This window comes from Vanessa tameamea, chromosome 21, assembly GCF_037043105.1.
Source record: "Vanessa tameamea isolate UH-Manoa-2023 chromosome 21, ilVanTame1 primary haplotype, whole genome shotgun sequence".
Lineage (NCBI taxonomy): Eukaryota > Metazoa > Arthropoda > Insecta > Lepidoptera > Nymphalidae > Vanessa > Vanessa tameamea.
Window position 1 is genome coordinate 4,047,062 of NC_087329.1, and position 26,466 is coordinate 4,073,527.

At 31.3% G+C, this 26,466-nt stretch overlaps 1 protein-coding gene and 1 non-coding gene across 2 annotated transcripts in view; both read left to right on the forward strand.

Moving 5' to 3' along the window:
• The window catches only part of LOC113404581 (GAS2-like protein pickled eggs), a 74,627-nt gene that overhangs the window by 42,469 nt on the left and 5,692 nt on the right, over positions 1-26,466 (forward strand). Inside the window, exons 3-4 of the mRNA XM_026645510.2 lie at positions 19,036-19,599; positions 24,539-25,211. Coding sequence (XP_026501295.1) covers positions 19,036-19,599; positions 24,539-25,211 — 1,237 coding nt within the window. The remainder of the gene's footprint in view (positions 1-19,035; positions 19,600-24,538; positions 25,212-26,466) is intronic.
• Positions 8,588-8,659, forward strand: Trnag-ucc (transfer RNA glycine (anticodon UCC)). Its single transcript has one exon. It is a non-coding gene; the product is annotated as a tRNA-Gly (tRNA).

Below are 26,466 nucleotides of genomic sequence, written 5' to 3' on the forward strand. Positions count from 1 at the left end.
TTTACCAGTATTATAAATAAAACATTTTGTAACATCTTGTCCAACATCTACTGGGATACATATTTTTTATTATATGTGTTTATGTATGCTGCTCACATATATTTTCAATTACATAATTGCAATTAATAAATATGGTACTAAAACAAACACGTGACCATAAAATACACAGGCAAGATAATACCCTTTACAACATAATAAAAACATAAAAGAATATATTTCTATGTAAATTTTTTCGTAATTTCAATTCAAGGCAAATACATTTGCATGAAGTATCGGTAAAAATCTTCTTTTAATTGAAAATATTTCCGTCGATACTCATACTCGCAATTTTAACATTGAGTCATCGGCCTCGCGTACAACACACCTGTACCTCCTAAACTTAAAAATATCTCTACATAAAAAAGTGTGCAACATTAAAAAAAAAACTTTATTTTCGATTAATTTTTAAATTAGACATAATGTTATTTAAAAAATATATATAGTAAGTGAGTAATTGTTGTAATTGTATTAATTTTAACTTATTTGAACTTAGAATAGTAAGTGGCCAAAACACAGTTACATTTTTTTATAAATTATCTGTTTACAAAAATAATTTAAAAAGTTTTTAATCTGTATGAGTTGATTAAAAACTAAAATTTCATTATCTAAAAATATTAACGTATTAATACGATCAAAGTCGTAAAATAATACAAGCGTAATGAACATGTGCTACGCTATGAGTTAATACGATGTATTTGGTCACAATTAATATTGTAATTGCCCCTCTCACCTTGCAGCGAACAATTCGCTTAATTGGATGAGTTACATACACGACGCCATCTTTAAACTAATCAATGTCATGGTATGTATTAAACAGGATATGTTTATTTTCAGTGAATTCAATAGTATTTTAATTAACAGGTGTATATCCTGTTTAATGAGGAATAACTAGTGAGTTCCTTGTCGACTTTTCTCCGGGATTTTAATTTCTGAAACCGTTGTAGCTTTCCTATTTACTCGTATAATAATTGTTGAACATTTCGTTTACATATTTGCATATCAAAAAAATACATATTATAAATGAAAGTCATCTGTTGCGTCAGTCTGACTGAACGCAATAAACTTAATAATTTGCAAAAGACTTCGTACGATTTTCACCAAAGGATAGTGATTAAAGTATCGTTAGACATCGGAAAAACTGGCACGCATCGCGTACACAAAGTTATGAATTAGTTATGTCCAAAAAACAGGGAACAGAACAATTTGTGAGTCCCAATTATATCGATGTATTGCAATCACACTTCATTTATAAATAATATTCGAAAAGAATATTTAAATGTTCGTAGAAGCCTACTCGAATATATTTTTTTTTAAAGTTGATTGATTTGTAATTTATTCATTCATCGTAAATTAGGTCTCGCTGGTCATTGATGTTTATTTTTTATTATATTATATATCTCAGTTATATTTTTTTTTTCAACAATTATATATTACGATTTATTTTGTATATTTTTTGAGATGTAAATTAAAATTTTTGTCATATATCGTATAATATAAACATAAATAATGGACCACTAAGGTATATTAGGCTTAATATTTATTTATTTATTAACTTATCACAAAACAATTAAAATTAAACGATTCACGTTTGAAAATAGCGGGTCACCCTAAAAAAACCATTCAAGACATACGAAGTTAGTTTTTTAAGAATAGCACAGAACATTTATAAAACACTTCGTGTGATACTTATTCATATAATATATAGTGTACGGATATTATGTCTATATATGTATTGATTGTTTTATAATATGGTTTTTTTTTTATAAATTAATAACTCGTGCGAAAATATCATGGGATATAATACTTATTTGCCCCTTGTTTAGTAGGGAGACAACAAAATCTAAAACATACCTAAATATTAAAAAATATTCAAACTCAAAGTCATAATATTTATTCAATAAGAAGCGTTAAGCTTACTTATTGATTGTCAAAAATCAACCACGTATTGAAGTCTACATTAGGTGTAATATTCATACAACAAATAATATGAACACAGGTCATCGTTGTTGTAATTGTTGGAAGCGTTTTGGCTCTATGTGGTACATACAAACAGTTGGTTCACTCACTTGAAGTTTTTCTCTACGCTTATCATAACTTGGATATGAGTCACTATAATAATTTATATGTCGTTTCGCAGCAGGAAATTGCAGCTGACATAATGTTATGGTGTCGTAAAGTAAAATGTACTGTTGCGTTTCCTCTGATTGTCTCTGCGACAACCTAACTACTAACTGGGCTGTGTCCGGTCAAGGTTGATTCACCAAAAACAAATTAAATTGGTGGAAAATTAGTATTAAATTAAATTGATATTTATAAACGTTAAATTTTTTCAATAAGATATGGACTTATCTTTTTGTAAGAATTTGTTATAAATAAAATTGAGTGACGAGTCAGGCTGACTGATAGGTTTAGTACTCATTTGAGAATTGGGTAAATTCATTAGGAATAATACTGAGAGAAACAGAAGAGGATAATCCTAATAGTTTCCCCTTATAGCGATTTAAACCGTGCAGCGAAACGTACGAATAATATAGTATTAAACATATCTCTATCTAATTTTGCCTTCGGTGGACAATTTCAACTAGTACAGATTTTATAGTGCGCAAGGTTGGCCGCAAAAGTGAACCCTCTTCCCTGAATCTCATAGTTCGGTAGATATAACTGCAATCCGACACGTGCTTAGACCGCTACCAAATTGTTAACTCTAAGCTGCTACTACAACATCCATGATGAAAATAACAATAATGGCTCGAGGCGGGTTTTGAACCTTAAAGGACTTAAAAAGCTACGGTTTTTTCTTTGAAAAAACTCTTAAGAGCGTATATAAAAATACTGCTAACCCTTCACCTGCTAAACCTTCACTCGATTTGCATGTAAATCTAGTGCAAAGATAAATAGTTCGAGGGCTCATGAGAGACATAATAGGGATTAAAATATTACGGTTGAAAAATTACGAAATGTTCACTAATTATTAAATTTTTTATTCATACACGATGTTAGGTTGTTAGAACAAAAACAGTGTAAGTAATTCATTATATTTACAGCAATATTATAAGACACAAATTTGTTTAAAATTAAGTATGTATTGCACAAAACATTACCAATAAAATATTAGCACTGATCGTTCCTCGCAGCATCTATTGTAACGTCATTACAAATGGCCCTTAATATTGAATTATGCGTTCCCGCAGTGCGCCTGACGCCGACAAATTCAATAGACTCTCGAATAAGGATTTGTTTACAATATTGTATAATAAAATTTGCGAAATTTAATATTATAATAAAGCAAGTGAAACTTCGATAACTCCGACGTAAATGGATTAGAACATAAATATATCATTGTTTGGTATATGCTTTGCTTGTCAACGAAAACATTAACGAAAACCGACTTACTTTGTGACGTTTGTATGTGTCATAAATATATCTCAGAATTTACCACTTACAGCGTTCTGACGACATTTTCCTATATATGTAAACTTTGGTAATTTTAGTGGTATTTTCCAGGATTTAAAACGAAAATATTACGTTTGATTCATATATCATTTTATCCATATTCCTATCAACACACGACTATCTAATTCTGCGATCCTTATTATTAAGGGATATTTCACACGACTACAAATAATTAGTGTCACAAATCTTGAATAGGAAAAAACTATTTTTTGTTGTGTAACTGTTTTGTTATACTCATTACGAGTAATGATCAACAATTGTTCTGTGTGGGGTCTTTCTAAACTTGGTCCACAGAGCACGTTAAACTATTCCGGTTATTACCGAACACCACGAAGGTATGACTACCGCTTTTGAAGTATAATCTGTGCCAGTGAGATGACACTGAGCTAGTGTCCTCTGCTTAGACTATGACGGTGGCCTCCTCATCTCAACAGATTGAGCAAATGATTGGAAATATTTGTATTTCCAATCATTAAGCATATAGATATTGTCATAAGATTAAGATAACATTAATTGCTATGTCATAAAATCTGACGTTATTTTCTCATCCATCGGTTTAGTTCCTTAGAATTATTACAAATTGCTATTTCGTTTCAATTCTGGCAACACAGTTTTGCACAATCTGTATAAAAATATGCAGAGGTAAAACGGCTCCTTACCCTTTTCTCCTCTGTTTGTCAACCGATTTTCTTTTCTTTTTTGGAAGCTACTCACGAGGAACATGTAAGGTTTGATAAAAAAGAGGGAAGAAAATTCATGAGAATGTTTTTCTAAAATTTTTAATAATGCTTACGATTCGAACATACGGGGAATAGAAGAAATAAAAGATATATTTTATAAATCAAATTTACGGTAAACCAAATTCCGAGCTACTCAATGAACTTTCAAGACTAAGCCTAAATTATGGGAATTGTGCAGGTGTTGCTTGCTTAAATTTAACAAACTATGATGAAATTAATATCTGAAATACGGCAACAGGTATACTAAAAGTGAATAACAGAATTCTAATCTTGACAATCAGTTTAAATACAAATTAATGGTTCGATTTGCTGAAATTGTCATCCGTTTTGCAATTTGGAGTTTGAATGTATATTTGAGAATTTAGAACATTAACAATGTTGTGATTGCAACCATTGCACTGTTTAAAGCTATCTTGATAATAATTGTATTATTTTTTTAGTGATGAACGTTGACACGTCCATTAAACACAGTGTTAAAATGTTATCTGTTTATAATTACTTTGTTTTAGTTTCGTCACTTGGATCATTTGAAGTTCTTAGGGTTACATACGGGTCAACAGAAGTATTTTTTAAAGTTACGTACTTATGTAAACAATTTGTACCCACCCTGCTTTGCCAAACAAAAAACCAACTGTATTTATCAAATTAATTAAGTATGTTAAATGGGAAAACAAATTTATCTTAATATTAGATATTACAATATGTTTTCTTTTTTGGGTAAAAACATCGGTTAGGCTATGACCATCTTCAATGAAGACGTCGAAATTGTTAGGAACTTTCTGTTTATATTTAAATATTAGTCATATGTGGCATATCTGCTGTACATATGATTGTAATTTATTTTGCTCTATATTTTATTAAAACTATATCTGTATATGATGGTACTTTCCATCATGGGCATCTACTACTAACAACCATTTACGTGCCATCAGTTATTTGTCAGTTGTTAGCAACAATAACAGCTTCAAAGACCTTACAGTCTACGCTAGACCTAGGTCATTTTGAGTTTCCCTATTGTTCTTCAAGCTAGGCGCCACAGCCGTTTGTGGCTAACTAAGGACATAGGTCAAATCTGTCGTGGGAACGCTCGCCAATTATATAAGGTCACGGGTTTATCTCGCGTTTGCGACAAAACGTGCCGACATGGGGTGACCATGAAGTAAATAACTCGTTTTTTTATTTTGTTTTTAATATAATTAGATTAACCTGGGAGTAAACTAAGTAACTCAGCAACATTTGGAATTTCTTCGATAAAAAAAAAACGACTGCTCCTTTTAGGCCATTGATCAGGAGATTCTCATCGTAAAATAGAATTGTTTTATGTTCTCCTTTGTGTTTCAATTATACAACATATCTAATAATATTTGTTTCGCACGGTTTCCCCCTATTAAATGTTACTGCTACATCTCCACGGATCGTATGTGTGTGGGTGATACTATATAGCCTATAAACTATATATATAACTATATTTCTCAAAATATTTTATAGAAACTGAACTGATGATCCATAGATTAGCGCAAAAACAAACGAACTAAGTGATTAGCTTTATAAGATAAGATATATTACTAAGTCGAATGAAGTAAGTCAATCACAAACATATAATTACTGTGAATATCATAAAAATTCCGGCGTATTGAACGCCAAGCCAAAGGCAAAGTAAGACAAGTTATTTTAGACGTTTTAATATAACATTATTAGGCGTTATCTAAATCTAAAACGAAGTGAGCCATATGGCTGTTAAACCGATTGAGATTTGATAATATTGATTGATTTGATCGGTTGCTTTATATCGTTTGAATGACATTATGAGAAACAGTCAACACAATTTACGATATCTTGATATTATATTTGAGACATCTATGAGTCATATGATTTCTTAATTTATTGGATTGTCATTTTAATAAAGCTTTAGATTTTAATGTGTTTATTTTTATTCACTAGAGGAAAGCGAACTCGTAAATGGTCCATTAATGGTTAGTGATCACAGCTACCCATTGACATGAGCGCTGTGAGAATTAATACTATTCCTTACATCGCAATTGACCCACCAACCATAGGAACTCAGATTATGTATGCCTACTACTTGAACGAAACCACACTAAGTAATGTTCTTTAGCGGTAGAATATTTGATAAGGTACTCATCAATCTTTCTAACCTACCCAGATGTGCTTGCACAAAGCCTACCTAGTAAAATTATAGACGAGTACTCTATCCCCTATTTCTAATATTATTCTCTTTAAGTTTTAATTATATTCTTATTCTACGCATATTTTTTTATTAATATTGGAATCCTATTATATGCAAATGCGTGGTAACAGTCGCGCAATCTCAACGATCACGACCCACCGGCGGCGGTCTACAAAGTAATTGTGACGCGCCCGATGCGCCGGCGCACGCTCCTCAGGGCTGATAAAATGCTTGCTACATTTATAATAATATATGTATTTTTATATGTGATATAAAAAATATTTTAATAGTTTTTAATTGTATTAACTTTATTTACTCGATTGTTATTATCGAATCACATATGTATTTATATTTTGGTAATTAAAAAGAAAATTCTGGTCTTATATGCAGATCTGATTTTGTAAGCTCTTATCCTAAAAAAATATATATTTTGCAATAAAATGGCGTTTCAGATTAACAGTTATTATATGATTATTACACTTCTTTGGTTTTATAATCACGTTACGTTAATATATGATAGGTCTTAATGGAGCCAAGACATTCAGTGGAAAGAGTGCATAGATCTTCAACGAAGTTTGCCGGTTCAAATCCAAGCATCCAATATACGTTTTAATAAGTTTAATTCGCACACTTTAAGCGCATTAAAGTGCATATAATACATATTTACCAAAGTAAATATAGACAACCCTATTCCTAATGCCTTTATTATTCAGTTAGGCAATCCGTGACGTTTATGTCGATAATCGTTTATCGATCAATTAGTTTGCACATCATTGCTTTATACGCTCGTGCGATTCGATACAAAATATGCACATATTTAGCACCTTGTCGCGCTTACCTATCACAATATTATCTTGCTCATTGAAATGAATTCGTTTCGTTTTATTCAATTTTTTATACTACATGTCCTAACTGACCATCTAGAGACATCTTAACTTAATGAAATAAAATTATTGGCCAGTATTTGTTGGGGATATCTATCAAACCTCCATTACTCCCCATCAACCCGTTCATATTGTACTAAAGCCTATCATCCGACACATAACCTTATGCATAACTATTACGATGGTTTTTTTACAAAAATTAAGTGCGGTTGCACTGTATTTTTTTTTTTATTTCTTATCTATATTAATAATTTCGTGCAAGACTACGATAGACCCGATCGAAAGATATCCACAATTATATATAGTTAAAAAATAATGATATTAAATCCATAAAATTCAATGATATGACAGTTCAAAGGGCGGTCATATTTGACGTTTACGGGTGCGTTCAGAAAGTGTGTTCCAAATACATAATTTCGTGCAGGGGTACGGTAGACTCGATGGAAACTTATCCGTAATAAATTATAGATCACGTTCACGAAAAAGTTATACTATGTTATACGAAAGTAAATAATAAACCGTATTCGTTTAGTTTAGTTATTTACTCTACCCGAACGAAGCCAGGTTTTCAACTAGTATATGTATATAATTTATCACATACGCAATAATATATCGTTAATTTGTTTGTTTAATATATTAAGCACGTTCGATTTATATACTATGAATGGAATGCCGTTTAAGTATATCGCGGAAAAACGATCTGTACAAAAAATACAAAAATCGATACATTTCAGACAATTCTAGATTATTTTAGAACTGGTATTACTATGACAATGGATTTTTTTCCTTATAATAGGAATAAATATTTCTTCGTATCAATTTAAATACCTACGCTTAGTTCTAGCTTGATCGTGATACCGGATTCGAATGGAAATATGAGCATGAAGAAAATCGTAAAAAAAATATCTTAGTGTATGCACATTAATTCTACGGTAAATTTAAATATGTAATTTAATTATGTTACATGTTATCATTGTTTCCGTTTAACATATTTATTTAGGTTTGTAGTGTGTTTTGGTTCCCGACTAAAGCGCACTTTTTTTGTTCTTAATCTTAAAATGCCGCATATCTGCCTAAAATATTTTTTTTTTTTGTGTTAAAAACATGTGTAAAAAAATGCTAGTGTTTTATAAACAAAAAGCGGAATAATGGCCCAGTAACTGGTTAGGTATGTTGATAAGCATTGTTTTTATATGAAACTGTTTTTATTATTCATAGGTCAATGACATTAGATTGAAGCGAAAAGATGATAATGGCTGCGTATTTTGTCAACTACAGCAGATGCGATGGTGGTGTAATGGTCAGCATAGTTGCCTTCCAAGCAGTTGATCCGGGTTCGATTCCCGGCCATCGCACACTTTTTTTTCTCAACTTTCGTTTAATTTTCTTAGTAGTCATACTTATTTTAAATATCTATTTGTTACACTTTTTGTATGAATGTTTTTTAAGAAATCCATACGAAGTCATTTTATGAAGTAACACACTAGAGTTTTAGTTTTTACGTATAATATAAAATTTGTATTGCTTACAAATGAATTTTGATGTGTTTTTTTTGGGGTAATATTATACTCTTTTTGAGGACTTTCAATAGATTCTTAAGTCGGATTTAATTCTTACATTAAAAAAAAACAAGTGAGGTTTCCTAGCAAAAGCATTTTAAATAATTTTACAAGATATATTAAATCCAAAGTTAACAAGCTAATAAACTTTTTATTGTGGTATTGTTTTCCTTTCTGGAAATGTTACAAAACAGCTTCTCTAGTATGATGCTGGGAGGCATCAATAACCGTTTTTTATCAGTAAAAGACATTGAATTATAAATTCCTTAATACTAATAGCAATCGATATATTAATCCTCGAACAATGTCAAATGAATACATTTCGCAAGGATCTATGTCAGTTCCGTTTCCGGTGCACTCGCTGTGCCAACCTTGATATAACGAGTACTAAGATAAAACTTTGACGAGCAATAACTTGTTGGACCTTAACACGGTCACATTATACTATCGTAACTACTCTTAACATAAAAATGTAATAAAACTGTAACAGAATTATCCGTCTGTAAACATTTTGCACGCTAACAACATTGAAATTAATTATATTAAATAAATAAAAATAAATATAGTTATTGTGGTATTAGATTTATATTTTATGTAAAATATATATTATCTGTATTTTTATGGCATCTGTCATCTCGAGTGACAAAAATCGCGGGAAAATGAAAAATAAAAATTGGCGTGCGGTGAAGGCATTTTGTGTGCAGCGAGCTGATATTTGAACATAGTATATATTAAATACAATTTGTAAATCGACCTTACATATAAACATTAAACTTATTATTTAAATCTTCAGGAAATCTGCATGTGTCTAATTTCAATGAAATTCTGTCACATGTGTAATGTGTAGCCACCGCGTTAAAGCGCCGTTGTTGAGTAGGTTTCAAACCTTCTCCTTCAGCAGCCCTTAGCCTGGTAGTGAATTAAAGGCTGTTTATTTTATACATAAGTATAAAATTTAATTATAGTATTCTGATATATAGTTACTTTTGGTAGCTAGAATAAAAGTATATATATAAAAAGTCAGAAGTTTAAACAGACACACATATACGCATCTTCTTATTTTAATAAAAATGTCGTCATATTTTAAGTCTCAAGACTTCAATTTAAAATTTAGGGAATTTTATAAAAGAAACTTGTTATAATATTGAAGTATGTTGTTGTAATTTGCATATAAAATACTAGCATCTGGCTCTGACTTTGCACGTGTATTTATATTCGAAATCGATATCGGCACATGCGAGATAAAAATAAGTTCATACGTATTTGTTTTCTATTTCTTATCCACTGATTTAATGTTTTGAAAAAACTATCGTAATTTTAATTGCTTTATATTTTTCATAATGTTTTCAAGAGTCATGGAAAAATTACGTACGTAAAAGTACTTAATATATGTATATAGCATGATAATTTAAAAACAGAAATGTTGACTTAGATTAAGGAGTGAATTTGCATGAGTTATTAACATATAAACTAACATATTAAACATTCCTCTTTATTATATAGTACTCGAAACGAGTTACAGGACACGTCAAAAAAGATAATGAATTAACAAAAGTACAACGAATCGTCGAACGCAGCGTGACAATTTTTTGTGACCAAGAAGAAAGATTTTGATAAGAGGCTCCTTGACAGGGGTCAGGAGCCAAAAACAGGCAGAATGTCAGAAAGACTAATTTAATATTATAATTACGAGACCATGGTCGTGTCGGTTATTAAACCTTTAACGTAACGCAAGGACCGTACAAACACGTAAACAATTTCCTGCTGACAACGATAAATGCGAAAATTTAGATGTAATTAAAGTACCACGTGACCTGGAAGCCATCAAGTGTCGTGCGCAGGCGCGAGACCTGCCATATAAGGGCTGGAGCGCGCCGCCCCGTGCCACTCGAGGTCGAACGCTCGACAAGGTCACAGGCCTTCCTCGTCGTCAACAGGGGTGACTGACTCATAAAAATTCACACTTCAACAGATTTACGATTTTGATAAGACGCGGAAGAACCCTTAATTTGACTTTACCGTGATGAATGAAACGTATTAAAGCGACGACATCGCATAAACGGAATTTATTTAGCCGTTTATGGTGTTTAAGAACACTTATCGGGAGTTCGATCAACGATAATAAATGTATAAAAACAATTTTATAAATTTAATCAACCATTTGTCATTCTTGCTTATCGACGCAGATTGCGAGTGGCTGCCTCCATAAAATATGTAGGATCATGATTAAAATATGAGACGAGAACGATGTTTAATAAACAACTCGCCGTGACCAGTAAATAGATACATACATAAACCCGGATGTAGTTAGTCAGTCGCTGAGAAAATAAATAAAAATGGTCTACTATTGTGTCCCGTGAAATCGAGGCATGGTGTAACTCAAACACTTCCTGAATAGGCGGTAGTTATGATCCACCGTTTTGATGTTGCTAAAAAGGTTGCTCATTAGTCATTTGTCAAATAAAAGGCAGAATATAACTGCTAAGCTTATATAACTACTAATGTATCTGAGCATCGTAGAAGATGTAAACATATTTGGAATAGTGGCGACAAACACCAGAGTGTAACGGTATCAAATTTAATTACATTTATGACATAATTAATTTATTATAAATACACTGCAGTGTTTTGCTAAGTTCGAACGCAGGGTCAACTCTATTACGTCCTTCTCAGGCAGTGGACAGTAAGCACTCCGAACATTCAGAACATTCAGATGAACTGCTAATGAGAGTATTTCGGCGGAGCTAAATAAATTTCTAAAGATACCTGAAATTTTAATTCAGAACCTCCGAATCTCAGTCTTGTATCAAGCCACTAGACCAACGAGCCAGGCAAAAATTATAAAATAATTTTAATAGGAAGCTTCAAAAACCATTCCTTCGGTAATGGGGTTTCGAAGGAACTTTAGATAGCCTCGTTACAAGTCCCCTGACCATTTAGGGCCGGTATTGGCATTGCCTTGAGATGGAATCTTGATGATTATGACCATTAGTCGATTATACCTCGCCGTATTAGGCGATTCCGTATTTGTTTCAACGCCTATTTGTCGTGTTGAATTTAATTGAACCAGCCAACTTCCTGGTGCTAATAATATCTTTGGGTCTGGACGTAGTATCTATATATAGACAACTCGTTCAGGTGTTAAGAAAGATTTTCAACTGAATAGATCCTATAACGTTCGATACCGACCCGAATATATTCCGATGCAACTTGGACCGATCTTCCTGATCTTAGCTGAATCGTAACTAGTGAAAATTGATTTATTTCAGGTCTATGTTTTATTTTATTTATTGCAGTAAAATTTTCATGGTTTTTTTATAGCTTTTATTACAAGATCATGATGATTATGATAAACGACATAACTTTTCTCATGGGACAAGTCAGATGTATGTGATATTTCCATGATTTATTTATCCTCTTGTCATACGTTATATCTGATGATATAGTCTGATTAACTCCTGAATATAAATGATACTTCTAATCAATTTAAAGACAACGTTATTTATTTATACACAACGTTAAAACAAGTGAATAACAAATCTTATTCTTCGTCTGCGTCGCCTTTAAAAGCCGGCCCAGTATTTAATTTAGGGAAAAGTAACCTTTCGATACAAATTGTCTATCCAGCGTATGTAGCTGATGATTCAAAATAAAAACGATATATTTTAGATACATCGGCTAAAAGCATTAATATAATATAGTAAATAGAAAATCAACCGCCTCTTATATGTTAATATTAGCCTAGAATGTATTGCTATTTTTTTATATTTTTTTATTTGTTATTTTTCTAAAGTAAGCGACTAAGATACCTAAAGCGCTTAAAGTACTTAGCGATAAACGAAAAGTTCCAGAATACAGTATAATTAGAACCAAAGGATACATATGTATGTTTAAAATAATTATATAATATGACGTATTAAGATTGGAATATTACAAACAAATTAACACTTATTTACATATTCTCTGGTGTTGTTAATTGTATCGTTTTGTAATCGAGACACGTGCTCGAGTAAGTGCTGTGATAACTTCCTCATTTAACACAAATGGGGTAACCATGATTTATATAAAAACAGGACAATTCCTAATTAAATCGTAGAACAAATGGAAATTGTTTAAAAAGTTTCTTACATAAATTATTTGTTTGTAGGTACATTTTATGTGATAATTCTTAACTAAATAATAGAACGTTTTATTTATTGCATTTAAGATTTATATAGGTATCTCAGATTTAAAAAAAAAACTTTAACATAGTTCTTATTCTGGCTTTAATAAGAGCATAATGTAAGAAACCGGAAATGTCTCAACGCCGCAGAAATACTTTTTCTGCTGTCGAATAGTATAAAACCGAGTCCTAGTTGCATTGAGAATTAGCAAATAGCTGAATGAATTTAATTCAACAAAAAAGGCAAAATTTTGTGTCAGTTCGAGACTTGTCCTGAGTATTTACCATGAAAATGTTGACACATTACAACGAAAGATATTTTTCTTTTTTAATTGTGCTTACCACTGAATTGATTAAACCGATATTGATACTTCGACTTAATGTAGTTTATTTAATTTTATTACAAGACAAGCGTCTAGACTTCGGAATGTTAATTTTATAAATATTTTTTTACATATTTCAAGGAGGGTAAACATAAAATATTGATTATTTTTTATTGAGAAAATATGAAATCATATTTTAAATTATCGTGCTATTTTTAAATAACAGTAAACTTTGTGGTAGGACAAGCTCGTTTAGGTAGTATAAGTACAACCCGGTCATCACGAATACATACTTATGATCTTCCGGTTTTAAAGGTGAGTTAACCAGTGTAAGTACAGGGGACACACAATTTTAGTTCCCAAGGTTGGTGGCGGATTGTCAATGTAAGAAATGGTTAATATTTACGGTTATACGTTTGACTGACATTCTCCCGATTTAATAAAAACAAACGACATAAACGGCCATATCTCATGATGGCGTAGACTTAGTTCGATATTTTCCCAGCTCCAAGGAACCGCAGCCATCATTATTTGGTTTCAATTTCAACTTTATACCCCTGCGCGATCCCGAAAAAAAGATGTCTCGACTGATAGACAGGCAGAAGGAAAACAAAGTGATCTTATAAGGGTTTCTTTTTTCATTTAGAGGTACGGAACCCCAAACAAACTATTTTAGAGTGATACATATTCGTTCGAGTGGTATTTATGGTAATTACATTTATGGCAATTCTCTGGTAATGTTTCAATTCAATTAGATGTAATGGAAAGATAAAAACAAGTAAGTACTAAGTCTAAGGAAGATGTATTCAGTTGTGTGCGTGTTATGCATACAAAGATAATAATATTATTATATATTTATTAAAAGGTTTTTTTTATTTTTTATATAATTTCATTATATAACAAATGTCAACTATAAACATCGTGGAATCGGAACGGTACGGTTAGCAGGCACGTCGTTTTAGTAGTTTATAATTATAACATATAAAATGGTCAATGAAAGCGTGTATGTTAGGTATAACCAATATCTCTAAAATATGGACTATTCGTATTTTGTTTCATTATTTTATTTGTTATATGTTATAAATAAATAATAATATTATTAATCATTCCAAAACCCTGTTACAACGGAACGATAATTTCTGTAATATATTCAGACATTCCTAGAATGTGAGTTTAATGCATCATATCTTTTACTTTCGTAGAAAATATTAATTTATCATAAAACAATTAATAGTATTATTAATAGTAAGTTTAGAAACGATCGATCGACCTTGAACCGACATGACAGGTCATCGACCTCAGCTGGTTTTGGCGGTTGTCGAACTTACTTTCCGTGCGATACTGTTTACCTAACCGATGACATTTTGTCGTAAAGATTGAAATAATTTTTTTTAAGTAGATAATTAATTTGTTATATATAATAAAATTTAAAGTAATGATCGAAACATAAGTTGTATACATTTTGTAAGCTACCCACTCGGCTGCCCTCTATGTCATTGGGTTTAAATGTTTCTCATCGAATTTTTACCCGCTATAACCTCTGCGGCGACTCAAGTTATTGTCATTAGTTGCCCAGCATACAGTTATTTTTTGAGTAAAGTATAAGAAAAAAATTGTCGCTGCGATTGGATGTAAACGGCCTACGTATTAACTTCAATATAATTCAATTTCCAGGAATTTATAAGCACAATATAATTAATCAGTCAGCTTCTACATATAGCATACTACATATACTCAGTAGATATTTATTAAAAAAAAATATTGACAGTTAAGTTGAAACTTTTCCTAGTAACACTTCCGATATGAGATTGTAAATATTTATCCAACTATTATAAAGTCACAGCGAAAGATAATGGTACAATAAAAACACAGCCAAACATTAGGCCCTAAAATTTTATGCTTTGTCTGGAATTAAATTAAAAAAAAAAAGTTAGGTGTTCCAATTGTGGGACGAAATTAAAATTCGAATAGTTCGAACAAGATTCGAACGTAAGCCGCCATATTTAGGTAAAAACAAAATAATAAATAACAATATTTAAATATTAGATTATCTGTAACGAATCAATTTAACCGTTAAACTAAATTCACGCTTAACGTTTATTAGATGAAAACATTGTAACCGGCCTTGAGGGTTGGTTCGCGGTTAGTATTGTACTAGTTACAATTTCAATGTGTCTTTTTGAATATCTATCCTTGTTTTGTAATATCTTAGATACGGATTTAGATTGAGAAAAAGGATTTAATTTATATTTTGTTTGTTTTAATCCAATATATGGACAGTCATAATACTAACAAACTCCGTTTTCAAGGAATTACTGAGATTCCCGTTTTCTGACTCAGTTGATTGTATCCTCCGATAATAGCTCGGGCAATAGATCCTGCGGCTCTCACATTGATCCATTGAGTATTAAAATTCAAGACTTGAGCTTAATCAATTGTATTTTACAAAAAATAACCGGTTGATTATTTTCGTCAGTTCCTCTCAGATCTGGTTCTTTCATTTTCCGTACATCTGGTAATTTTACTTAAACTATTAAAACGTAAAAGTATTACTATTATGTATATTTAATGAAAGTATTTGAATGAAAATTTCAATGCCGATTATACTTCTAATAATAATGCCATCATGTTTTGCAGTTTTAACCTTTGCACTAATTAATCGCTAAATTAACTACATACGTAAATACACACACACGCGCATTTATGAGTATACTTAGTAATTGTAAATCGGACAATCGGTAATAAGTGTTGTAACTATAAAAAAAAATTGATAATTTTTTTCAAATGTAAAACAAAATTATCCAGTGCGATCCAATCTCATTTAATATATTACTTTTTTAATAAAATAAAATAGATAGAAATGGCCATTTATGGGTATTGTAAAAAATATTAGCCAACTCTTACATCACCAATACGCCACCAATCTTCGGAACTAAGATGGTATGTCAATTGTGTTTTTACACTGACTTAATCAACGTTTAAATTGGAACAAAACAGTACTAAGTATTGCTGTTTGACAGTAGGACATTTGATAACCTTGCACAAAACGCACCAAGTAAATAGTAACTTCTTTAATCAAATTTTTATGCATTTGTTTTTTTTCCAGACTGATATTATTATATGTATAACGCGACTTTTATATTATTATAAAAAATATTGTTACAAAACACAAAATTAATATGGAACAATATAATTATTGTTATTTAAGCTTGATATCATATTAGCGACGCCGACCGGCGCCGGCGCATGACGTAACTCAATTATAAAATTGTCCTGTGATTTGAGCAATTATTATAGCTTGCAAGACATACGACGTATATATATTTTATTCTATTTTTTTTTTGGTTGTTGAAATAATTATTATATCTATCTTCATTTGAAACTTTGAAGCTTGATTAGTAGGTTATACTCAATTTTTTAGATATTTGGGCCTTGTTATACGTAAAGTGGGCTTATTTGGATTAAAACCATTTATCTCGTTAAAGTTATGTTAATTTGTTAATAGTATTCTTGCTTTGCTATACTTTTTAAATCAATAAATTCGGTACATTGTATGGAACAGAATAATCCAAATTTAACGCAGGTGAAACCGTAGGCACATACATATATGTACATACCTCTTCATTATATGGGAGTAGATACTATATACTTTGGAAAAGGGTCTTTACTTTCTTTGTTAAGAAACAATACGATGATTATTATATGGACTACTTGGTGCCTAGCACAGCTAAATATCCACTAAAAAACCAGCAGACCCACTCCTCTTCTCTGGAGGCGTCACGGCATCGCTCGCGCAAGCAACAGTGACAAGGACTTTTAAAACCTGGCCAAAGCAACGTTTCAGATTGTTGATTAAATGTAGATTCAACCCAGTAGAACCGGAAAGATACTCAGTAGTTACTCTTCTCGGACGATTAAATTACATACGTATTTATATTAATTTACCGTGCACTATTATTTTACCGTATTCTATTTACACTGAAATTTTATCCAATATATACATCATCCTTTACATTTATTTATCGATTGTAATGATACATATTATCTTATGTCATTAACGTAATTTTTATTCAACTTTTATTCAAACATATATAAACTATTTGATCTAATTATTTTTTGTTATGGATGTAAATTTTTTCATTGTTTTTCATTCAGCTGTTAAATGATACTTTATTTATTAATTCTTTGTATTGTAGAATAAAAACAGTTCCGTTCAAAACGCTGGTCTGAGTTTGCTTAGACTTTAAACAGTTCATTTTAATTATTATTTATTCTAAATACGTATTTTTGATATTATTTAGTTAATGTTTTGTATCAGGAATAGTTAATAGTCATAATTTTTTTTCTTATTCTTAAGAAAATAAGTCAAAAACCATAAATAATATACCGAGGATCTTATAATCAAGGTTTTCTCAGAAAACCGAGACAGTATTATGTTTTGAGCATTAACAAGTACTCCAGGTAACTTCACGTTTTCCCAAGCCCTTTCATGCGACCTTTTGTTTCTGCATCAAAGACGCAGGAACAATGAATCCTTACAAATGCTGCAGCAAAACCTAACACTTCCTCGTACAACATTAGCAAGTCTGAATTTTACACAATTGCCTTTGAAAATGCTTGCAACATCTGCGACTTAGAGAAATTTCGTTTGTGAAATTCCATTTCTTTGACGAAATTCGATCACTATTTCTCAAATTATGAAAGTTTAATGTCTATAAACAATAATTACTTTCGAAATAAAAACTATTTAACCATTGTTTATGGAAAAATCTTTGAATGAAGACCTTGTCAAGTCACAGCTTTCAAAATATATTTATTATTCCTCTATCAAATTGTCAGATATTTGCCCAAATGGGAACTTGATATAGAAAGTTTATTATGAGATTGAAAAAAATCGTTGTCAAACCAAATTTGGTATTCATTATTTGTAGCAAATATGGCAGTAAATGGTATCTGTGGCGCCATGGCTTGAAAATTTATTTCCATTTACTCATATATAGCTGTTCTCAGACATAAGTTTAGTTGCTATTAATGATTGACTTGTCTGAAAATACATTTACTGATTTTCTTTATTTGGTAAAGGCCTTTAAACTGTTGGAAATTTAAACGTATATTCTTCATCATCTCTGATCGTATTCCGTTACAGTCGTACAATAAAGACGATTCACTTAAAAATAGAATTAGCGATAAATATTATTTTATTACCGGACAGTAATTTATCTCATAAATTAATAAATAGGCACAATAAATCCATATTTAAACTTTAAGGTTCTACTTTATTGACTATAAGATAACTATCACTGATATGGCGAAAATGAGCAGTATTGGCAGTTAATATATATACCATTATTGTATTTAATTGGCGTGATACATATACAACGATTAAGATGTCAATAAATATATTAGACAAAAGGGTTTCCAGGAAGGAAAGCGGTAAATAGAACGTAAATAACATTTACTTTTCCAACATTAACACTATATGGGTACTTCAGATGATTTTGTTCAAACAAACAGTTCGTTTGAAGATATAAACAATATTATTCTATTTATGTTGAAAATATTTACGCTTAGTTGGAAATGAAAGACATTAGAGATGCTCTACCAAGCGTCTCTATACTATCATTAGAAAAATATTCACATCAATAAATTTAATCTAATTTAATTAATGTACTTTTATTTTGTTGCAGCACGCGAACGCTGTCCGTGAATCAGCAAGACTCATCCTAGACTCACCGGTTCCAGAATCAGAAGATGCTCTGATTCTTGCGAAAGCACTGCGTACCCGGCCACCGGTCAACATGCTCCCTGCTGCTAAAGCTGGCACCTTCTTCGCTAGAGATAATTTATCCAACTTCATCGACTGGTGCCGTAAAGCATTGGATATCCTGGAATGTCTCTTATTTGAAACAGACGATTTATGTCTTCGAAAAAATGAGAAGCACGTTGTCTTGTGTCTTCTAGAAGTAGCTAGAAAGGGAGCAGTTCTAGGAATGCCCGCTCCATTACTCGTTCAAATGGAGAAGCAAATCGAGAGGGAATTAGCCGGTGAAGAGTTGAGACCAGATGATTCAGCACTGGGCTTAGTGCCGTCAGGACCTCAGCCGCAGTTGGTCACAAATGACTTAAGAAGTTTGGATGAGCGTGTCAGAGATTTGGTAGAGAGATGCTCCTGTCCTACCCAATTTCCGATGGTACGGGTTTCGGAGGGAAAATACAGAATTGGAGACACTAGAATGCTGATCTTCGTCAGAGTAAGTTTATGATCTTATATTTTTGACATTTGTTTATTGAACAGAATACTAGTAAAATTTTTAATCTTTCACATCTGTTGAAGAATAAATTACTTATTATACGTTAACAGTATTAACGATTCGATAGTAAATTGTAAAGTAACTTCAAGTTTTTGAATCTTAAAATTTAATAAGTTATTTATAAGTTAACATAAATAACGCAAATTTTATACCATATTGCATATAAAGTTAAACAGGAAGACAACCTGACATTGATTGAGTTTATTTACTTAACAAGTTATTCTAGATTCTAAATGCTAAGTGAACAAAACAATAATATCTAATTGGTAGGATAAATAATGTTTATTTACTTCGCACGATTATCAAACATTTATGCTCATATTAAAGTTTTGTCCCTGACTAAGCCGCAGTTATGGCTACATAACTTTTTATTTCCGTATGTCAAAACGTGGAGGGTAATTCTGATTGTTCGAAGGATATTTTATATATGGTATGTCGTTGTATAATGTTTTTTTTTTATATTAATTGAAGACATTGTTTGTTTGTAAATTTGCCGTTATATGGCGTTGCAGAACATCTTCTGTACATTAAACCAAATAACGCGGTATGTCGTGACTACAGGCAGTTCGCGCGCGTTTTAATTTTGTATGTACATAGTCCTTTGGCGCCGGTTGATATGCGCGTAACAATCACGCGTAAATCTGCAATGCGTTAGGGCTCTTAATCGATCGTCATAACTATTGATATATTACAACATCATAACCAGGCAGTTATAATGCAAACGATATTTAATTCCTGTTAGCTTATTTTTAGGAGTTCAATAAGATGTTGTGGACTTAATAAGAAATAGCTGTTCCTTTCAAAACGCTGATCTAAGTTTGCTTAGATTTAAACAGTTTATTCAAAATAATTGGCTTTTATTGTAACATCAATTATATCTTAAATATAACTTTCAATATAAAACTTATATTTTTTTAATAAAAAAAGCAAAAGTACCTTATTTGAAAGACCTTTAAAAAAATGGTTTGCAAACGTTTTGCATCGTGAGAAAATCACTAAAGTATCTAATATATACAAAAATATCGTTTGCAAATAGTTTTGTCAATTTAATACGGTTTTGAGTCTTATTCCAATATGTTTAAAGTTTATAATCGTATTTTGTTATAAATTGTTTATCGACCTCGTTTTGAACCTTGCGTCCCTTAATATGGAGTGATTGACAGTCCAAAACGTAGAACTAATTTATCTTGAACGGTAAATTTGAACAATATGCGTGTGGTATGAGTTTGCTTTAAATTGGTTGCTACAGGGACCAATATAAGTTGAACAGTCTAAAAATAGACAAATTTTCTAATTCCATTCATGTATTACTTTGAATTGGAATGATAGTTGCAGTATTTTACTTGCAAACATATCTCTAATCTCGTTCCTCTATATGAGTCTCTTTGAGCTGAGATTGACCAGTGGTTTGCGTATCTATATATCAATCGAATATTATTGGTTCAAACCCGAGCAAGCAACACTTAGTTTTCGTGTATTTACTTGTCGTGTGTTTATAATTTACCTTTTGCTAGGCAGTGCAGGAAAACATCGTAAGGAAATTCAAACTCAGCTTCCATTATACAAAGCATGTCTAAATACTTACTCACATACCTATTTAATTTTTGTTATAAGCTGTTTATTTATTACTAGCTGTTACCGGCGGCTTTGCTCGCGTAGAATATGAATAATTGAATATATTTACAAATTAACTTAAAATATTACGTTAATGTAAGTCGTCTTTGTTGACATTGGTGTGTATTTCATAGCTTCTAACTTCAAAAATGACGGACTTCTAGACTAACCTGTATACGAAATGTTAACCCTTTTTCCCTCCTTAGGCGTAAAATATCCAGAAACGTTTAAATACGTATCAACTCATTTTTAATCAGTAGCCCAAAAATATAGTTTCATGTTTCTATCTTAAAAAATGACGGACTTCTATACAAACTTGTAACCCTTATTTCACCCCCGTTGGGGTAGAATATGCATAAACACTTAAATAAGTATCTACTCCTTTTTAATCAGTATCCCAAAAATAAAGTTTCATGTATCTAACTTAAAAAATTACGGACTTACATACAAACGTTCAACCCCTATTTCACCCCTTTAGGGCTAGAATTTCCAAAATTCGCTCCTTAGTGGGTGTCATGATATGTTAGTTTATCAGTGTACAGCCTAAAATATATTTATTTTATATATATAAGTATATATATAAGTATAACATATATAAGTTTTATGCTTCTACTCCTAAAAATGACAATACTTTCAACAACTTACAACCTTTCATCCCCCTTTTCAACCCTTTACAGCATTTTTTCCAAAAATGCCTGAATTTCCAAAGCCTATGTCCTTTCTCAGGCTCTAGACTATATGTGTACCAAATTTCATTTAAATCGGTCCAGTAGTTTTGGCGTGAAAACGAGACAGACAGACAGAGTTACTTTCGCATTTATAATATTATAAATATATAAATATTAAATATTAAATATATAAATAATACAGTAATATAGTATATATAGTATGGAAGTATGGATTTGCAAACATATTTTCTGAGGTGTGTTTTCTGAATAATTTTAATGAAATGCAGTGACACGATTTTATTCAACTTTAAACTGCAAACCTAATTACGAACTAAAAAGAAACCAACTAAAAATAAATGAAACCTAAAAGTAACTATTCAATTGAAACTAACCTACCTAATAAAGTGCGAGTCGGACTCGTGGACCGAGGGTTCCATATACATATTTATAGGTATGTAAATAGCTCATAGATCTACCAAAAGGGAACGATGCTTGAAGATATTTCCCTTTTTTCAAGTTTTTTAAATTTTCCAATGTAAGCAGAGCCCTGCTCCTAAGCAAAATGTATTGGTTTGATATATAAACAAAAAAAAATCATGATTTTCAGTTTTTTTTAGTTTATTGTGCTATAATATCTTCATGCCAAATTTCAAGTTTCTAGGACTACGGACTTTCAAGAAAAAAATACAATTCCCGTTTATTCCCTTGGAAATTCCGAAATAACCTAAAAACTGTTTTTAGTTGTTATTATAACTTACTTGCATGGTAAATTTGAAACCCCTAATAATTATAGTTACGGAGATAGAGCTACTTTTTTTCGAAAATATAAATCCCATTTATTCCCTATCCCGTGGGAATTTTGAAAAATCCCTTCTTAGTGCACCTCTAGGATATTCAAGGTATACGTGTGCCAAATTTCAAGTCTCTAGGTCCAGTGGTATAGGCTGTGCTTTGTCTGCCAGTCACTCAGTCACTCAATCACTCAGTAACGAAAGAGTTTTATATATATTGATAAATGAATTATATCATATAGATTTATCAAACCAAAAGAGTTTGAATTTGAAGTGGAAATTAAAGTGTCCACTCTCTGACTCTCAGCTCTGTCATCCGATCAGCCTGATGGTTTCTCCATTCAAATATTATCAAACATAGATTTGCAATAATAACGCTATTTTTATTAAAGACAAATAACATATAAATTGATAACATTAAGTGCTTAAATATATATACAAATATGAATTAAAAAAAATTACTGTATAAATCTTGACCGCGTGCAATGGTGGCAATATGATACATTTCCTACGTTATTGATACGTAGGCACAATGACTTTCAACATTTGTATACAAATTGTCTTCACATCCTAGCTAAGATACACTTCAGTGCTAGCTTTACTTTAAATAGTTTGTTAAATGACGATTCAAAAGTGCTTGTAAAAGCCTACTTGAATAAAGGATATTTTGATTTTGAATAAAGAGCAATATATATAAGGATGAAAAATATAAAATAAATATATATGATTCTCCAATTTTTGACATAAGTATATAAATAATTAATTGTATTTAATTTGTAATTATATATAATTAAGCTACGTAATTAGATAAAATAAATTTAGAAAGTTTCCATGAAATTAACTTATAAATGAACTAAATACACGTATACCCAAAACAGTTGCGGTTCAGTTGAAACTGGCCGTAAGTAAAGGTCATGCTCCAAACGTTTTGTACAATATCAACCGATTTGATTTGACCAAACAAGGAATCGAACGGACGTATGAATCATCGATACCTTTATGGTGTAACGTTCGCTTTTATAGACGTCTAAAATAGTTCAGAACATTTATGTAACAGCCATTAGAACATGCATTCGAAAGAGACGATTTTAATATTTTACGCAATGAAATAAACCGTTTTTATTTTAGGATATTCATCCATTAGAAGAAGTTGAACTGAAATTTTATATTGCAATCTCATTTAAATAATTGCAGTAGGTAATTGTTTTAATCTAATAGTTACTATTAGTAAATTGAGATCAGAGATTTAAATGAAATAGACCATAGGATGGTACGTATGGACTATTCCCATCGAAGATAGAATGAAAATAAACAAACCTTAATTTTACGTATTTCATGCACTTTGATAATATCTCAGCTATACTGTATGCACTACAGTTCTTAATTAATATTATCTTTATTTATAATAGAACACTATATCATATTTGTATCCACTTAAATTAAGCTTCGTCGACGTTCAAAAGGCATCTTTTTCGCAAATGCATAATGTTTATTCAAGTTTTTAACCAATGATATCGCGTCTATCCCGTAGATTTGACGCGATGTCATTGGCTATCAACCACATTTGACATCTCAGATGTTATTTATTTGGCTTTTGTCATCTTGGGGTTGGAATAGGCTATAGCTACTTTTGCTTTTAGACATTGGAAGTAAATGATGTATTCTAACTTAATTTATTTTAAAATCTTGTTTCTTGTCGAAATAAAACAATTCAATACATAAAGCTAATAATTGATGATTAACGATATCTACCAAAATGGTCCAACATTGTCTATCACTCGTTATTAAATTTAATTATTTTTACAGATTCTCCGGTCTCACGTTATGGTACGCGTTGGAGGCGGCTGGGACACTCTAGCACATTATCTGGACAAACATGATCCCTGTCGCTGCAAAGCACAACATCGGACATCCCTCTCTGCCCGCTTAGCTCGCCCGAAACACGACCTCGCTGGAGCCACAGTCACATACGAACGACCAGACCCTGGACCTACCTCGCTCCCATATAAAGACTACAAAGAAAATAAGAATTACGAGCCAATGTCTTTACCATATACAGCTAAAGTGTACAATGATGAACCAAAATCTGGACAGTATTTATCTAACAACAAATTAGACGCTCCAGCAAGTCTTCCATACTTAGGAGATATGGACAGAGCCTTATCTCCAAGCAGGAAGCATCTTACAACAAGAAATAATAGCCCTGGCAGACATTCGTCATCGCCAGATCGCAGGACAAAAATAGTTGCGTCAAACCACTTGGTACCAACCCCTCATGCCGTCAGGAATAAGAGTCCAAGACCGGTATCTCCAGCACCAGCCGCCGAGAGTGCTTCAGATAATGGTTCAGAGGTTTCCGATGAGGGTTATAGAAGCTTGGGAGTAGTGGCAGGTTCCACGCAAGGGTCGCCATCTACGAAAACAACGAATAGATATTCGCTGCACAGTCAAAACTCCATGGACGACGCTGATTTTAGTGGTAAATATATTTTTACTCACATATGACTTCGCTTTAGTATTTTAAATTGTAATATAATAGGACTTTATAAAATTCCAATAGTTACTTATTCGTGTTAGTTACATAAAGTCTAGTATATTTAAAGTCACTAATAATATACATTTTTAGTTACAACAACTCCGTGTTAAAGTGGACCAATACACTTTACTTCACAATATGTTCATACAACCTACATGCAAATATAAATATTATAAATAATATAATATTTTAAAAATACATTTATTTTTATATTAATAGATATTTCCTGAGGACTATAGACTGGATCTGAATCATTATCAGTGATAGGTTATTTTGAATCTACTAGATGTAGTATACCAAAATCTTATTTAATATTTTGGTCAATTGTATCAAATACTTTATTAACGATACGTCAAATAGAGCGAAATGGAAGCAAAATACTAGGAAGGCAGATCCCTTCAGAGAGAGAGAGAGAGAGAGAGAGAGTTAGTATCAAATACTTATTCAGCACAAGACGTGTAACAAATAATCTATTTAATCAACTATATTTTTCTTGGTAAGGAAATAGAAATTTTATGTACGCTTTCTAAAATTGGATTAAATGAGTAGCACAATCATTAAGAACCATTAGAAGACTAAACGATGCATTGTATTTTTTGTACGTCCGTATGTAATGTTATAGCCATATGTGTTCCGTTATTGGACTATCTGATTGGTCAGTTTAGTTTCTGGTGCATAGGATAATTGAATTGGTTGGACGAAATCGATGACTTTAGCATTTTTTTTTTGTATCGATTATTTTGTCATCAGACTTAACAACAAAAATTACTTCATAAATTTGATTGAAAGCATTGTTCTAATATTTTTAAGGAATATTATTTTAATTGTACGAATGCAAAGCACATGAAATCAGACTTTTCTATAAATAACCGATTTAATTATATAATTGATACTAGCAGCTTAACTATATTAGCTAGTGGATTCGAAATCTATTGCATGATTTATTTTAAGAGATTGAGTTCTATAACCATAAGACCAGTACATTACTTAAATATTTACGGAAAGATTAAAGATATTGTGAAAATATTGGCGTCGGTGGAACAGTACTGTACATCTCGCGTGTCATTGTTTACATATACGATCTTAAGTGTAAGAAATGGTTGCTTTCCTCAAATATCTAATTGTTTCTCAAGTTTCAACTTTCTTCAAATATGTATATATACGCATGTGACAGAAGAAAGTTAATATAATTTACTCA